The following is an 18,560-nucleotide window of genomic DNA, read 5'->3' as shown; positions in this document are numbered from 1 at the left end:
GACTACTGTAAGGCAGAGGATACTGTCAATAGAACAGAAAAATAGCCTACAGACTGGGAAAAGAGTTTCACCAGAGGGCTAATATCCAAAATATACAAAGAACTCAAGAAATTATATACCAACAAACCAAATAATACAATTGAAAAAATGGGTACAGAGCTAAACAGAATTGTCAAGAGAAGAATCTCAGATGGCTGAGAAACATTTAAAGAAATGCCCAACATCCTTAATCATTAGGGAAATGCAAATCAAAACAACTCTGAGATTCCATCTTACACCCATCAGAACGGCTAAGATAAAAAACTCAAGTGACAGCACATGCTGGTGAAAATGTAAAGAAAGGGTAATACTCTTCCATTGCTGGTGGGAGTGCAAACTTGTACAACCATTTTGGAAATCAATCTGGCACTTTCTCAGAAAATTGGGAATAGTGCTACCTCAAGACTAACCCATACCACTCCTGGGCATATACATGAAAGATACTCCACCATACAACAAAGACATTTGCTCCACTATGTTCATAGCAGCTTTATTTGTAATAGCTAGAAACTGGAAACAATCCAGATGTCCCTCAACAGAAGAATAGATAAAGAAACTGTGGAACATTTACACAATGGAGTACTACTCAGTTATTAAAAACAAGGAAATCTTGAAATTTGCAGGCAAATGGATGGAACTAGAAACGATCGTACTGAAGGAGGTAAAACTCAGACCAGAAAGACACACATGGTATGTATTCACCCATAAGTAGATATTAGCCATATAATACAGGATGACCACACTACAATCCACAGACCCAAAGAGGCTAAATAACAAGGAGGACTCTAGGGAGGATGCTTAATTCTCATTCAGAAGAGCAAACAGAAAAGATGCCCAAAGTGGTCGAAGAAAGGGAACAGGATGGGGGCCTACCATAGATGCCCTCTGAAAGACTCCACCCATCAGGGGATTGAAACAATGCTGAGACTCACAGGCAAACTTTGGGCAGAGAGCAGGGAGTCTTATGGCAGGAGCTCTGCAAGGAGAATACAACGTATCTGGGCACAGGGGGTCCTGGAGGGACTGATGCACCAAGGACCATGCATAGCGAGGACCTAGACGTTCTGCTCAGATGTAGTCAATATGCAGCTAAGTCTCCATGTGGGTCCCACAATATGAGCAACAGGGGCTGTCTCTGTCATGGACTCTGTTGCCTGCTTATTGATCACTTTCCTTGGCCAGGCAGCCTTGCCAGGCCACAGAGGAAGAGGATATAGGCAATCCTGGTGAGACTTGATAGGCTGAGGTCAGATGCTAGGGGAGGAGGGCTCCCCCTTTCTGAGGACTAGGGGAGGGGGAGAGAGAAGAAAGGGATGGAGGGAGGGACAGGGAGGATATGAGGGAGGGGCTACAATGGGGATATAAATAATTAAAAAAATAAATTTAAAAATAAAAAATGCCATTGGTAGTTATTTCGTCTTGGCCTTTTATCAACTTTAGTAGCAGCTATTTTCCCATTAGGCATTTGTTGTGCTAGTTAGCTTCAGTTATCCAAAACCCATAGAAAATGTGAAATTAGATGACCTTTGTCCTCTCTTCCCATTGTGTTTGCCTTTACTGCACAGGATGTTGAAATCTGTGTTAGATTATTTTCTTCCTACTATGTGCCACAAATAACAAGGATGTAACATATATAGTTCTGAAATAGTACTTCATTGCTTTTCCTGAAGAAAACATGAGTTTTATTGAATGTTCAATATTCTTCAGTTTTTACTAACAAGTTTGACTGAGACAGGCCCTATGGAAATCAGCATAGCAGTTCCTCTGGATGATAGAAATTGATCTGTCTTGGGATCCAGCTATACCATTCTTGGGGATGTGCCCAAGGGATGTTTTATCCTGCCACAGGGACACTTCATCCTACCACAGGGACACTTGTTCTACCATGTTCATTGCTGCTCTATTTATGATGGCCAAAGATTGGGAAAGTCACTGACGTCCCTCAAGTGAAGAATGGATAAAGAGAATGTGAAACATTTACAGAATGGAGTATTGCTCAGCCATTAAAAAAGTGACACCGTAAGATTTGCAGGCAAATGGATGAGTGAGAAAGAAATCATCTTGAGTTAGGTATCCTAGACCCAGAGAGACAAATATGATATGTATTTGCTTATATGTGGATATTAGCTATTAAGTCAATGATAACCAAACTACAATCTATACAACCACAGAGTGCAGGTATAAAGTAAAGGACTAGAGTATACAGATAGATCTTGTTAGGAAAGAGAAGAGACTAGATAATCATGGATGGATGGGTGGGAGTTTGGAACAGGGAAATCAAGTGGAGAAGGGAGAGGGAGTTATGGGAGGGAGTATAGGTAGAAACAGCTAAAATTTCGGGGCCTTGAGGGGGTAGTATGGAAGCCCAATACAGTAGAAATTTCCTAAAATTTGCACATATAAGATGATCTAAATGAAATTACCAAATAATGGGGAGAGAGAGAGAGAGAGTCCCAACTTGCCATCTCTTGTCACCAAATAAAGCTTCCAGTTATATGACTGGGTTACACTTAATTGAGTTGGTCAAAGAATCCCATGGGAGCTCCCAAACAACCTACAATGGTGCCAAGACTTTAAGTTGCTCTTCACAACTGGCAGTTAAGTCCTCATTGCTGAACACAACACCCACACAACTCACTGAACAAGGAGAAGTTGAGCTGGCATCTACATAGAGCCTTCAATTCTGTGTCCTAGAGTCTGTGCTACAGGAGCATACTCTGCACACTACCAAAAGATAGACCACTAAGACAGCCACAGACCCTTTGATGTACAACGGAATCCTGCACACACAACATGTTATTGCAATGGTGGCACAAAGACACTGGGAATAACCAACCAGTTCACTCCTTGGACATGGAACCCACACTCAACACTGCTTGGGTGACCAGGAACTACAGACTAGACAGCCTGAGGACCTCGGGTGATTCCAGATACTACTTGTCTAAAACAAAAGAACAAACCAAAAACAAAACCAAAAACAATCCAAAAAACAAAACCCCATAGTGACAGAAGGGATTCCTAATGATATTCTTCTGTATTGATAGATCAGTTCCTCACTTAGCCACTAACAAAGACGCTTCTTCCTGCAGCAGACGGGAACAGATACAAGAGACCCAGAGGCAGATGTGCAGAGAGTGAGAGACTGTGGAACGCTCGGTTCTAGATGGGATGTCTCCATCAAATTCCTTCCTTCAGAGTTCAGGGAACCCTGAGGAAGAGGAAGTAGAAAGAGTGTAAGAACCAGAGGGCATGGAGGACACCAACAAAACAAGGCGTCTAAAACAACCGGGCAAAGCTCATATGAACTCAAGAGATTGAAGCAACAGGTACAGGGGCTGCACCAGGTCCTCTGGGTATATAGTATGGCTTCCATTTAGTGTTTGTTTTTTTTTTTTTTAAATAAAGATTTTATTTATTTATATTATGTATATGAGTGCTCTGTTTGCATGTACACCTGCAGGCCAGAAGGGAGCATCAGATCACATTATAGATGGTTGTGAGCTACCATGTGGTTGCTGGGAATTGAACTCAGGATCTCTGGAAGAGCAGTCAGTGCTCTTCGCCACGGAGCCATCTCTCCAGCCCCAGTTTAGTGTTTTTATGGGACTTCTAAGTGTGCTGTTGTCTGGGTCTCTGATTTTTGTGCCTTCTCTTGTGTTCTTCTCCATTGTTGGCTTGTCCTGTTTTGTTTTTATCTTAGATTATCTCTTAGAAACCTGTTCTTTTCCAATGAGAGTCAGAAAGGAAGTGGATCTGGATGCGAGAAGTGGAGAGGAACGAGAAGTGCAGGCAAGGGAACCCATGCTATGTGAGAAAACAATCTATTCTCAATAAGAGGAAAAAAAGAAAAAAGAAAAAGAAGAGGTCCCAGTACAAAAGACAAGTAGACAGAGTGGAGCAGTGTGCCTACCTTCTGCCCCACAGCTGTGTTGCACTTTATTGTCTATTGTTAATTTTTTAGCACATATCTTTTGTAATTTTTAATTAAAATTTTTTATTTATGTGCATATGTGTGTGAACACACACAATCCATGGTATGTATGTGGAGGCTAGAGGACAAGTTTCAGAACTCTGTTCTCTTCTTCTGATATGTGGGTCCTTGGGATTGAACTCAGGTCATTATGCTTGGCAGCAATCACCTTATGCTCCTAGGTCATTTTGTCAGCCAACGTCTCTTTTAACACAATCAGTATTAATGTTCTGCACACTTCAGACAATAATTTACTCACAAAGGAAAGACACTTCCAACTTTATTAATAACCAACTTTTTTTTTTTATTAGAGCAGTTACAGTTGTGGAAACTGTACATTTTACATTTTGGTTTCAAGGATTATAAATTAAGGAACTCACTGTTAGAGAGTTCTTTTTCACAGCAAGAAACTTTAAATAAACAAAGTCATGTTTTATTAAGTACATTGGCAGACTTCATGTGCTGTCCAAAATGTAGAGTACAGTATAACAACCCATTAGAAAGAGCCTTCATGGAAAATACAGCTGTGCACATTTTAGAAAAATACCCACAATTTGAGCTTTGTTTTAAAAAAGCTTATAAATCATATATATATTTATAAATGGAGCGAACATGCTCACTTTATAAACATCCTTTAGTTCTCTGTTGCCCATTATTTTCAAAGCATTACACATTTAAATAAACACTTGATAAGATTAAATATTCTATTTTCTTAAAAAAAAAAAATCAGCCTTCCCAGCATAAGGAGCTACAAGGGTAGGAAGGAGCAGGGAGAATGTGGAGACCAACACAGGGATTTCGTTTGTTTTTGAGTAAAAATAGACTTCCTAAATTTAAAAATTAAAGCAAAATGTAAAAAATAAATATACAAGTTGTAATTTTATTTTCATTTGCTCTCTTTCTGCCTTTTTCTTTAATCCATACTGGTTACACCCAGGAGTCTCACCTACCCTGTGGGTGACGGACCATGCCACCCATACCTGTGCTGAACATGGGAATTGCACACACTGTGTCTTCTTCACTGACAAGGCAGCTAGGGTGAGAGACTTGGCTGACACCATGACACTGTGGCTAATATTTAGGAAGAGTGCCCCCTCCACAAGGTAATGTCTTTAAGAGACTCAGACATACCTCTCCTACCCTGATTCCTTTTTAAATAATTGTGTTTTTTTTTTAAATAAAGATTATATAGTTTCTCTAGGTGAGCATGCTTCTGAGTAAATTATATAACAGAAAAAAAATCAACATCAAAACAATACAGGACAGCAAAAGACAAATATTTCAAATAAAACTGTCTAAGTCTTTAAAATTAAAAATAAAACTACAAAACAACACTGAAGGCCGAGAGTTTAGGAGCAGTGACCTAAGGAAGCTTTCCCGTCTACCTGAATGCATTCAACCAGAATTTCATGGTGGGGTGGGGGTGGAGAAAGAGAAGAGCAGCTATTAATAGCATCTTGCTTAACTTTCATGGGAATTAGCACAGCCACTGACAAGATTTTATTTGGTTGTAACGTACGTCAGCAATGAAACCGAACCCTTAACCACTGATTACTGCAACCCATGCAACATTTTGACTACATACTTCTTAGTACTCTGCTGTCTTTCAGCTTTTAAAATTTAGTACCACCTTGAGGGCATCAACAATTCACCCCAATGATGTTAAAAATATTTAATATTAAATTATTTCTTTGGAAGGTATAATACCTTCAGATCACTATATTTTAAAGATAAATAACCTTTTATTGGTTTAGAAAGAATAAACAACATGAAAACAATGTATTGCTATTAAAATAAACACTATTTTTTTTTTTAAAGTAGTCTTTTGTTGTTGCTTTTCCTTGAGATGCAACCTGTGTGTTTTCGTCCAGCCAGGACTGCAGATGGAAGACGACTACACATCATATTTAAATAAACGGCAAAAAATGAGCAGAGTCGTGCACAAGCAAACGAAACGTCCCCTCCCAGAAAATTCCAGGAGATGGTAAAGCAGCAGGCCACGGCAGAAGACTGCTGAGTGATGCTGCCACCTGCTTCTTCTAATGAGATAGGAGTGAATGTTGGAGCCACGCCCACCGCAACGCAATCCTCGGACCACATTCCTCTGGCAGTCTTCTCTCCCCAGCTCCCTACTAAAAACGTCAGATGGTAAAATAGTAAGGCAGCTGTTGACTTCCATCAAAAAAAAAAAAAAAATTGCAGGTCCATACATTTCCAGTTTAGTCACACTCTGCTAGGACAGATGGAGCGGCCAACGCCAAGAACTTCGCCGGATGGGGCTGCTTCAGCAGATTTTAAAAAAGAATCATTATTAAGCTTTGCTCTCCAACATGGCTGTGTGCTTCAGCTCTCAGAGAACCCCAAAGACACAGGGCATTCCTGGGGGGAGGGACCTCAAAGATCCTCTGGCTGAATTTTCCAAGTTTCATCTCTCTCGTGTTCCCATCCCAATTCCAAGCCTCCTCGCCTGTGTCTGAGTCTGACTGGGGTGTGCCGTTTAGAGGGCTGAGGACACCATGGCAGAATTGTGGGCTAAATCCACTAGTTGTCATGACTTCACTGAAGGGTCAAAACAGTTATAGCATTAAGTAACCATATTGAGTCACATCCAAAGTTAAAATGAAGGACGATGTCATTGTTAAAAAAAAAAAAAAAAAGAATTATAAATTGGAATCGGAGAAGACGTTACTGTAATTTTCATTAGAAATTAAGGCTGTGCTTACCTTTCCTGACTCCAATCAAGTGAGAAAGTGAACAAATAGAATGGCCAACCCAATATTCAACAGCATGACCAGGACAATCATGACGGAATTCGGGCCCTGAAATAGACACAGCACAGAACAAGGACAATGTTAGCGTGTCAGCATTGCCTGCTGGACACACACCCATCTTCCAGAACCAAGAAGCAAAACCACAAACATACAAACCTGGCCACAGAAAGTAAGGCAGGAAAGATAGCAGTCCTTCCAAAAGCTGTGAGCTAAAACCAGTAAGGCTACGTTTAGATGGAGCCCAACTCCCACTTAAAATTAATCTAGATTTGTATTAAGTTAAAACATGTTTTCAAGCTGGTGTGGTAGTGTGCACCATTAATCTTAGCACTCTGGAGGCAGAGGTTGGCAGATGTCTGGGAGCTCGCAGTCAGCCTGGTCCACACTACATAGTGAGTTCATAATGAGATGCCATCTCAATTTTCTTTTTTTTTTTTTTGTAACACTTTATTCATCTCGGACAATGGGAAAGGCCACTGAAAAGGAGTTGGGAGGTAGTGGGACTCAGTTGACTTTAGGGTGTGAAAGAAGAGAAGGGCAGGTCTTCACCAAGGTGGTTAGAAAATAAGCATAATATCAGAGGATTTTATTCCTTCAAGGAAAAATTCAGGAAACACTGAGAGGTGCTGTTGTTTTTATAGGCTCTTTTGTAGCCCAGATGGGCCTTGAACTCACTATGTAGAGGAGGAAGACGTTGACTTACGACCCCCAGGTTTCTACTTCCTACTTGCTGGGCTACAGGAAATATGCCTGGGGTATGTGGTGCTGGGCACTGAACCCTGAGCTTTGTGTACACTAGGGAAATACTCTACTGAGTTAGAGGCTCAGCCTTCAGTGAGGTTTTCTTAACTCTTGCTTTTTTTCTGGGCCTCTTTTTGGGTCCTACTCCTTCCTTTAAAGCTACAAATGGTAAACTGAATACTTAAAGAAGTTTTTTTTTTCCTCTAGGCCTCTTTATTTCTTGAATCACAACCAAACAACCATATAATTAAGTATATTTAACCAACAGTAGACCCCTCTTTTAATAAACTTCACTAGAATAAGTATCAGGTATCCCCCAAGGTCATCAAGCTTTTATTTGTTTAAATAAAGCTTATATGACCCAGCTATTCAGGTCTGGTAGTGCCTGAAGAATCAGCCTTTATTAGAAGGACAGATCTTGGTTTATTTATTATTATTATTATTATTATTATTATTATTATTATTATTATTATTATTATTAAAATTGCACACAATTCTTAAATAACAGTGTTCCAGACTGCCTCTCTGTTGAAAAGTCAATTTTTTCCATATGAGTGTTTTGCCTAAATGTTTGCACGTGTTTGTGGGGGTGGGGTCTCTACATGCCCCACAGCCTGCAGAGTCCTGATCTGTGAAAGACAAGAAGTCAGTTTAGTTCAACACCGCTTTGTAGCCAGTGATGGTTCAAACTTCAAGAGTGAGACCTCAAGTAGTTTAATCTTAAGAATGTTTAAGCACAATTAGAGTTTCCTGTTGATAGCGAACTCAATCTCGTGTGAACAACAAAACTGAAGACTTGATCACATCAAAGCTGTTCGGATAAATGACATCTCCCATAAAAGATGGGTCTTATGGGGTAACTGAGAACAGGGTCAAGACAAGGGTTTGGGAGGGTCTAGTGTGGTCTCAGCCCCACGGATAGTGCCAGGGTCACCAGGCTATTAGCCACGTCTGCTTCCAGCCTTCTAGGCAGAGAACACCTCTTCCTTTCGAGACAACTCTTTGTGTTTAACATTCCTGACTCCTCAGTACTTTTCTGTGAACACAGGGACCTTCGTGCCATCTCCATGAGGAGGAGGGGGCGCAGATCACCTGGAGTTACAAGCAGTTGTGTGCCACCGTATGGGTGTTGGTAACTGAACCTGGGTCTTCTGTAGGAGCAGCAGGTGTTCTTAACCACTGAGCCACCTCTCTAGTCAAAATTAATTCTAAATTAACTCTACACAAAAGGAAGCAGTTACACCCTGAGTGCCAAATAAGTTTGTGTTGAAACAATGTTACAGGGACATCAATAGTGCCTTCTCTGGTGACTGGACTGAACAGTAAGGAAGTCTGGTCAAGTGTTCATCTTCCAGGCTAGAGCTTAGCTGATGCCACCTATTACTGATCGAAGGTCATTGCTGCTGTGTATTCATGGGCCACAGCTCTCTGGTGGAGGTCACGGTGCCCTGTTCTTCCCCTGTCATACCACTTGTCACACTTTGTTACCATCTGTTGGTGCACTGTCACCTTCCCACCTAGACTCAGCTCTTGTGGTGTTCAATTCATACATGCAGCCAGAGTTTAAGGAGAACTTGCCACTTTGCAGCACGCTTCTAGGTGCTGGTGGTCTGATACTGAACAAAACAGGTGAACGCACTGCATTAAAGAACAAATGACTTGTTAGTAAAGTGGGGTGTGAGGGCCGGAAATGGGGCCTTTTGAGGGAAGGGCTATGAGAAAGAGGCAACCCCCCACTTCCTAAAGCCCCAAATATATGGAAGTAAAAACAGGGCTTAAATGTCAGGCAGTAGACTAAGCATCTCTCAGTAGATTATCACCTCGCTTTTATTTATTCTTCGCATGAGATTATCAGTTCCATTCTAGAGGGTTTCAAGAGGATATGTGTATTAAAATATTTACAAGCTACAATAATTACAAACTGGGGTTCTGCAGAGGGAGAATTGATTGCCAGTCTGTCCACTTGGGTGTTCTAAGCTCTTTTCTCTATCCCTGCTAAAAGTAATTTCTAATGAACTGCTGCAAGGCAACGTTTTTCATCTATACCTTTCAATTGTCTGAAAATTTTACAGACCTTCAACTAGGCGAGAACGGTGGTCCCTGCCTGCAATCTACGCACTGAGAGGGCTGACCCAGGAGGAATGCCATAGGTTCAAGGCTAGGATAGGCTACAGAGCGAGGCTGGCTGTGATGAACAGTAAGTTCTAATCTATGCAACTTCTCGATAAGGGCAAACATTAGACATAGAAACTCTTAGAACATAAAATTATAAAAATGTTCCTTCAACATCCCATCTGAGCATAAAGAATATGAAAATGCTTTGGCTACTCTCTACTTGAATTAGACTTTGTTCTTGAGTGTAGACAATTTGGGATTGCTTCAGATTTTTTTTAGGCTAGTACATTTAATTCCTCTCCAAGATAATTGGTATATGAAGGATGGAGAAATGTATATTGGGTTAGAAGAAACCTATTTGGAGTTCAGAGTCTGTGAGGACCCAAGACATGCAAAGTCACAGAGTGTCCTTGAAAACAGCATTAAAACATGGAGACAGGGCTGGGTGTGTGGCGTGGGCAAGGTCTGGGGAACCAATCCCAGCAGAAAACAAAAACAAATTCATGCTTCACGGGACTCTCTGACTCCCATTTCATAAGCCCTGCTGTGGTGCTGCAGGTTTACATCAACTCTTTTGAACTGATTAGCATTCTGGGTTTCATAGATTGTGATGGGTTGAATTTAATAGTTTACTATCTTTCTTCAAAGGTTTGTCCCACTGTCATTGTACTAATAATCTGGCACCAGTGAATGGTGAATGAATGCTTTATCCATAATGACAAATACATGCATATGTATTTCCTACTGAACACACACACGCACACACATGTATGTATAATAATGTGTATGTATATGCTCTAGTACACATGTATGTTCAGCCCACCAATGCAGCTCTACATTCAAAGCTGTTTTTTAAAGAAGATTCAGGGAAGATGAGCATAGACCAGTGGTGGCAGGCTCTAGCAGCAGCCAGGTGAAAATGAAAACTTGGGATGCTATGTTTAAGTGGCAGGTACCAAGATGTGACCTCGGTTTTCTTCAGACACCTTAGGCAGGCTTCTGGGTGAAAAAAGCTGCAAGGCGAAGTCCCATAAATATGACTGTGGTGGCCAGTGGTGGCTTAAAATAGCAAAATGAAGAGAAACTTAGCCCTGTTTGCCCAGACTGACTGGGACAGGTGTGAGAGGGAGCAGCAGTAGGGCAGACGCTAAGTACAGACCAGAAGAGACCTTGGGGGCAGTTAGAAAAATCAAACAGAGGATATCCAAATATGAGAATATATACTGTTCAAAGTCACTCCTGGAGCGCTCTGATCTCCACAGGGGCCTGCTCTCTCATGCTTGCTAAGCAATCAGTTTCTTCTATGTGTTAATCTGTGTTCCAGAAGATTTTTCTAGATACAGATCCAGGGTGAACATAAAGAAATGGAATCTATTGAATCATTTATGAACTATTTATACTTTAACCAGTATGCCGCTGACGATGACAATAACAATGCCCTGTATGCATTTACCTGGCTCAGTAGTGCAATAAGAACACAACAATTTCCCTAGCTGCTCACGAAAAGCGCTGGCGGATTTATTATGGCATCATCCTCCGCCTGCCTGTCCCTGTGTGGATGTTTCTATGGGTTTTTAAACTGTTTTGAACTTGCACAGGGCTCTTAATTTCTCAGAACAGGAGGTGGCACTCTACTGTTTCAATGACCATTCACTGACTACTCTGCCAGTGACATGTCATGTCCCTTCCAGGGGAGGGGGGCTGGCACTAGGAATGTCAGGCAGGTCCCCACTGCTATTAGGAAGGCAGCGTTTTCTCACTAAAGGCCAAGTCAACCTGACTTTCAGGTCTGGATGGTGACTCATGGGGACTGATGAGGGGGATGCAGGGCTGCTGAGGCTTCACATACATGCAACATGGGTTTTGATCAGTAAGCCTGAGCTGGAAGTTGCTTCGCTTACTTCAAGAACCAGCAGGTTCTACACATTAGTAAAACCCATGCTTCTTCTACATACAGTGGTAATGTGTTTACTACAGTACTACTTCAAAGAAAGATTTATAGGTAATGGCAATATTCTGTTTCCCCTGTCACAGACTGATGAGGGAGATACTGGGTACATACTTCCACTGTGGCATTTGGGAAATTAAATCCCCTATTGGTCAGGCAAGGATGTCACGCTCATGGAACGGCATTGTTCAGATTTACTCATTAACCAGGCATATGGAAACTATATATATATATATATGAAGTCCTGTTCCTCACAAATACTCTCATTGAATGTCTGTTGAGAAGTGGTTGTTTCATGCAGTGAATCAGTAGTGGTAGATTTCATGTTCAAACATTTCAAGACAAATGCTAGTTACTAAATATTCAAACACCTTAAAAACTTCTCTGTCTTAAAAGCTATTTACCTCCACAGAAGTTGACGCTTAGGAAGTTATTAGTCTAGCTGGATCTGATTAACTTTATACACAGCTAATGAAAAAGTAGAGACTGATAAAATAACAAATATTATTAAGTGATATTAGCAAAAATTAGCATGAGTTAGTTCAAAAGATGAATGCTATTTGCTTAACTCCATGAGTAAATGGAACAAATATAAGAAACTGATAGTCTATATAATCTTCCTGGCCAGGATTCCAGTTCAAATTTTCATACACATGTTTCTGAAACTGCTAGTTCCCATCACGGGCATCACGTGGTAGTGTTGTACCCTCTGAGTTGTATTGCATGGTGAACCTTACCACCCAAGGGTTGCAACCAAGATAACGCATCAATCTACTTTAAATCAGTTACTTAAATAAAGAGATTCTAAGAAAAGAGTTCAGAACACATAAATTCTACAAAACCTGAAAAACTCCAGTTCTTACCTAATCAGTCTCAAGTTAGTGAGTACGTAGTAGACATTCGTCAACAATACAAAGCTTAATGGGCAAAAAAGAAAGCTCACCTGCTCAAGACTCATCAACAATGGAAAGCATCTATAAGAGAGCTGAGGATGGGAGCATCTACACTGGAGACTACATCTAGAGATGTGTTATAAAGTAATTATGTTGTCATAAACGGGTTCTCATTTGGGAACAAAAATACTCTCACTGTAAAGCCTGGCTCATTAAGTCAAATACAAACTGAATTATTTATGAGAACTTACAATGGCTACAGGTGATGTGATTGTGTAAAGGGCCAAAGGAAGGCTTAGACTAGCTGCTCTGTGGAAAGGTGCTGGCTCTGGGCAGGGACCATGTTTCCCTTCTAGGGGTCATTGAGGAGGTGATTCAGATGCTCACCAAGACACTCTGATGAACACATGTTGGGCTCTCCTCAACAACCCAGTGGACTGAGGACCTTTGCCAGCCAGCTGCGGTCAAGATATAAAGCCACCTACCCCATACTGCCTCCCTGAATAAACCCAAGTGAACAACGGCTCCTTCAGGACTTACTGAATTGGCTTCTTTTTCCAAAGAAGGGCAGGAATCACCGCTTGCTGGATTCTTTGGTATAGCAAGTTCAGACTTCTTTGCTTTTGGCTCAGTTTTGCTTTCTTTGGCAACTGGTTTTGTCACAGACTTAGAGGGACTCCACTTGTTAGGTGAAGGCCTGTGTACCAATGCTGAGGAAGACTGGCTGGCTCCGCTGTCATCTTCTCCGTCTTCTGGAGGATGCTGGGGCGTGTTCAGTTTCACATAGTAGCCATGGTACTGAGAGTGTAGCTCCCCATTGCTGGGGTTGGGGACATGGTGACGGCCAGAGTACTTGGGCACAGTTGCTCCGAGTTCCTTTGAAGGTGCCTTTGACATCAAGGGCTTATTGACAATGGCTGTCACCTGCTCTTCAGCTATGCTCCTTTTATCTTGACCGAGTCTTGCCCCTGAGCTGGGGTTTTGTTTCTTCGTGGGCTTTGGGGAGCAAGGCTGGGGAGAGTGACTCTGTTTGGGACTTGCCTCAGGAGACCTGGGGGGTGTCGTGCCTTTGCGATAAAAATGAGGAGATTCCTTTGGTGATGGAGGTTTTTCTGGTACCTTTTCTTCTGGGTTTTCTTTAACATCTGCCCCCTCCTGAAATCGTTGTTTGATATAATCAGGGCCTGGAAATAAGGAACAGAAAGGAAAGGAAAGTGATTTTTAAAAAGTTATAAAGGTTTGCTATCTAGGTGACTATCATTTTGCTAAAGGAGATCAACTTCCTGCCTTATGAAGGCCATTATAAGTTGTGAGCATGTTTCAATGTGCAAAGAAAAGATTATTGCTGAAAACGCTTTCAAGATAAAACTTGCCATTATTTATACTTTATCAACACTGATAAAAGATAAAAAATTGCAGACACCTCTAATATTTCTATCACCTTTTACTTGAAGAACATGGTTGTTTGGTGTAGGGTGGAACTCATGTTGGTCAAAACGCAGCAAAAGTTATTTACCCCAATTAGGCGGGATAATTAAAGTACAGAAAGCATGAACTCAATAAAGAAACACGCTTGTTTTTGTCTGATCAGAAGCCTGGAGAGATCTGTGCTGTTCTGAGAGAGCCTGCTGGGAGGATTTTTTAACCACTGCCTTTAGGCTGTGCTCTTTAGAGTAACTTTTGGGCAGTCCACTCACATCAGGGACATGTTACCAGCAGTGTTCATGATAAGGGGACATCTCTGCCTCTATGGTCTCAGGGTTTGTATTTACTATTTTAATATACCTCAAGAACATCCATAACAATTTTTAAAAAGCAATTTACAATTATTTTTTCAAAGTAGTGACTAGAGAAACATCTCAGCTGATACAGTGTTTGCCACAAAAGCGTAAGGTGCTGGGTTCAGTCAGAAACTGCCTAATAAAAGCCAGGTGTGGCTGTGTGTACCTGCAATCCCATCACTGGAGAGGCGCAGGTGGACAGATGGTTCCTGAGGCTTGGCTTAGCCTCTCTGCTGAGCCCCAGGGCCTAGTGAGACTTTGTCTCAAAAGAAGATGGATGACACTGGAGGAGGGATGATGTGATGCTCTTCACTGGACTCTATGGACAGGTGTGTGTGTGTGTGTGTGTGTGTGTGTGTCTGTGTGTGTGTGTATGCACACATACTCATACACTTTTAAAAAAAACCTGCTCCACGGTTTTTTTTTTTATATTGAACGCCCATAAAATAAGAGTGCATGGCATGATGACACAGGCTGTGAGAGCTTACTGATGGTAATGGTCTGGGGCAGGGACATCCAGGGAGTCGAGACAGCTCTCATGGTGGTGCCTTCTTACTGGGTGTGTTAGCTCCTGGCCCTTTGCCATAACCATGTAATGTGCTACCACACTACATCTCATGAGGTGAAGGCAAAGCCACACCCAGCAGAGTTGCCCTTTTCTTGTAAATGGGCAGGAGGTAAGACACTTTCGCACGTTAATAAAATAGAGAAATGAGACCTGTTGGCTTGCCCAGGGAGCCAACCAGCTTTTGTCAACACCACACAGTTCATTTTCCTTCCTGTGTTCAAGCCCATCTCTCATTCCCAACTAACTAATGACACACAAAAGGGGTGAAGAACAAGTATCATTAATTGTTAAACCACACTTGAACACTTATACTTTCAATTGCTCTTCCCTCCCATGGTATTCTGAGTTATAAATTATAGTGATATGGTGCCTACTTATTTTACAAAGCTTGCTTTGCTGTGGCTTTTCTTTGATACCTAAAGCCTCAGCCAAGCCATAGGAAGCCGGTATTATCTCCATTCTACTGATGTGGAAACAGCTTCCCCAACCTCTGAAAAGTGAAGTCACACCATGCCTTCAATCCTTTAAAGTAAAGCACAACACTGCATGTAAGGCAACATATTTTCTTTCTTCTTCTTTTTTTTTGAGATTATAATTACATTTCTCTCTTCCCTTTCTTCCCTTCAAACTCTCCCATACACTCCTCTCCACTCTCCTTCAAATTTGTGGCCTCCTTTTTCACTATTGCATGTATATTGTAAATATAATCTGTTAAATCTGTAAGATGCTATTTGTATGTATGTTTTCAGGACTGACTGCTTGGCACTGGACAGCCAATTGCAATGATATGTTCTTCCCAGGGGAGGACCACTTCTCCTGCTCCCAGCTTTCCTCAGTTGTTCAGTTTGCCCATTCAGTTTGGCATGTTTGTTGGTGTCCTCCATGTTCAGCTCATGTTTGGGCTCATGGTGGTGGGGCCTTCTGAGAGAGTACACACTTACAGGCGGATTCAGCCGGAACACAACAGTATCGCATCACTTCCATTCTCTAGAAGATAAGCCCACTCCATCAGTCTTCAAGCATCTCCAAGCTTGTCAACAATTGAGATTTCCTTTCTGAGTGTGGTAAATACCTTCTTTTCTTTTCCATTCTTCTCTCTGTCTCTCTCTGTGTGTCTCTGTCTCTCTCCCTCTCTGTGTCTCTGTCTCTCTCTCTCCATACAGCCTGGAAATCACTATGTAGAACAGGCTGGCCTAGAACTCAGAGGTCTGCCTGCCTCCTCTTCCTGAGTGCTGGAATTAAAAGCATGTGCCACTCTGCCCGGTAAGCACTCTCTTTTCTATGCTGGTGGCTTTAACTCTCCTATAGAACTGGGAAGCGGGATGAGCTCCTGGCTTAGAGAAAAGCATCTCACAAGTGGGTGACTATAGCTTTGCAAAAGGCCATGCCTTTGTTTCTGAATTCATCTCTGGTGCTCAGAGCTGTGCACAGCACCTATGGAAAGCAACAGCATGATGGACATAAGAGATTCCATTCTCACTGGCGGACTCACCCTTACTTCTTACATGTGTTTATTTCAGTTGCTGAGCATTGAGCCCAGGGCCTCATGCTGTACTTCTGAGCCACAGGCACAATCCTGGTCCTCTTTTTAAAAACCCTACAAACTCACCTGTACCAGGAGAACCCTTTGTAATTCTATTGTAGGTATATTGTTAAGGTGCCTCCACCTTGTGATCTCTTCTCTGAGCCAGCCTGAGGCAGACTGCTGCCTACTGTCTACTTTGCTCTTGCCACTCCCACACCCCTTTAGCCAGTATCATTAGAACTGTTTTGATTTCTGCTTCACTGTATCAATTTTATAGCATTGCTGAACACATCATTCTAGGTACCACAGTGAATGTACCATGCAAGGATAATTATAATAGTCAAGATTCTTGGAGCCAACAGTTCTAATTTAATCTATACAATACTGAACAAATTATACTAATGACTAATACTTTTGACTTCAACCTAACAGATATGCACAAACATGTTTACAAAAAGAACCCTGCCAATATCTTTGTATCAAAATTAAGGCCCATTAACGATTAACATTTAACACATCACATCATACACACACACACACACACACACACACACACACACACACAGAGAGAGAGAGAGAGAGAGAGAGAGAGAGAGAAAGAGAGAGAGAGAGAGAGAGAGAGAGAGAGAGAGAGAGAGAGAGAGAGAGAGAGAGAGGAGAGAGGAGAGAGAGAGAGAGAGAGAGAGAGAGAGAGAGAGAGAGAGAGAGAGAGAGAGAGCGCAAAGAGTGGAAGATGTAATAGATGCTGATGCTGGCAAGCATCAGTTATACATTCTAAAAGTTGGAAGGAAAACATCAAGAGCCACTCAATTTTGAGAAGGAAAGTATTGAAAAGTTGGTGTTTCATTTAGAAGATGTGAGGCTGTGACACTGCCACTAAGAACTGGATTTCTCCCAGGGACCATTGTCTCACCTTTGTTTGCCTTGAGGAGCCAGTCAGAAGTAGAAAAGGGAGCTTCCCTGTCAGATGCCAGCCAAATGACTCTCATGGGGGATGGTACTGGTGCCAACACCCACAGCTACAAGAGACTATTGGGGAGAGACTTGGCCTATTCAGTAGTACTAGTCCAAGACCACACTTGTATATCTGTTTATTTTATGCATATATGTATATAATTATACATACATATATATAACAACATTTGAGCATTAATATATTTTAAAATATGTTTTATAAGTAATTAAACAAAACTCATAATAGGCTTGTGAAATTCAAATTTGGACTACACTAAATGTCCTTATTTAATTAACTCCATGATCCCACTCTGGTCATTTCTGTCCCCTTTAGAAGTCTAACATATTGCTCCTTTGCACAGTTTCCTTGTGTCAGAAGTGCTAGAAAAGGCAGGCCCAGCATGCTCACTTAAAACTAAGACTTCAGAGATGCTCAGCTACTGGGTTGCAGATGTTCCTGAAAATCTGTTGCATTCCAAGAAATTACAGAATGGTGGAAGTACATCTGGCCACTAAGGCTCAGATTTAGAAATGCCTAGCTTTATGCACTGGGAAATGACTGCTTAAGGAAAACAGAAATGCATTTCCAAGTGGGGGCTCCCATTCTTGTGGTCTATCAGACACATCCCAGAGATTTCAACTTAACAGAAAGCAGAAATCCAAGCCAAGACACTTGAATTTGCACACTCCAGGTGATTCTACACACCAGACACAAGTGACTGAAGTAATGCAAAAATTATGGATGTCAAACTGGCCTCTACCTAATGCCAGCATTAGTGGCTATACCCAATAAGAAATGGTTCCAACATGGCACACTTATATGTGAACTAGCCAAATGTGAGGATATACCACTAGATTTTTCCAGAGCCAGGTTCAATTCATTTTAAACAGTTAATATAATGCAGTGGACAGAGTTTTTTCCTGGACTCTTTTCTCTTGGAAGGCACATGCTGTGCTTGCTATTTATTCCATGTAGTAATCTGTGTTACAGTGTGATGCCAGCTACATAAAGCTGGTGAGTGGCGGCAGCTCACAAGCAGGACCAGCCATTATTGCCAGGGAGGGAAACTACAATAAATGCTGAGAGTCTGACACTTGGAATTCCTAGACAGGCATGTTTTTAATAGGCAGGATTGATGAATCCTAAGAGAATATCACCAGTCTGGAGATTTACATTGGGAAAAGTCATTTGATCTATAACGTACCATGCATGAACAGTCAGCCCACCATCACCAACACAAAAAGGTAAGTCTAC

General features: G+C 41.6%; 1 protein-coding gene across 4 annotated transcripts in view; it reads right to left on the bottom strand.

Moving 5' to 3' along the window:
* Positions 1-5,934: 5,934 nt before the first annotated feature.
* Positions 5,935-18,560, bottom strand: part of Jph1 (junctophilin 1) — an 85,778-nt gene continuing 73,152 nt past the window's right edge. Inside the window, exons 4-6 of one of the 4 annotated variants that reach the window (XM_051158588.1) lie at positions 13,018-13,661; positions 6,733-6,828; positions 5,935-6,568 (exon numbers count right to left, since the gene is read on the bottom strand). In XM_051158588.1, the coding sequence (XP_051014545.1) occupies positions 6,748-6,828; positions 13,018-13,661 (725 nt within the window). In that variant the 3' untranslated portion in view covers positions 5,935-6,568; positions 6,733-6,747. The remainder of the gene's footprint in view (positions 6,569-6,732; positions 6,829-13,017; positions 13,662-18,560) is intronic. The other 3 variants (XM_051158607.1, XM_051158598.1, XM_051158615.1) reach the window with 3 other exon arrangements.

This window comes from Acomys russatus, chromosome 2 (genome assembly GCF_903995435.1).
Source record: "Acomys russatus chromosome 2, mAcoRus1.1, whole genome shotgun sequence".
NCBI lineage: Eukaryota > Metazoa > Chordata > Mammalia > Rodentia > Muridae > Acomys > Acomys russatus.
This window is presented reverse-complemented; position numbering and strand designations above follow the sequence as displayed.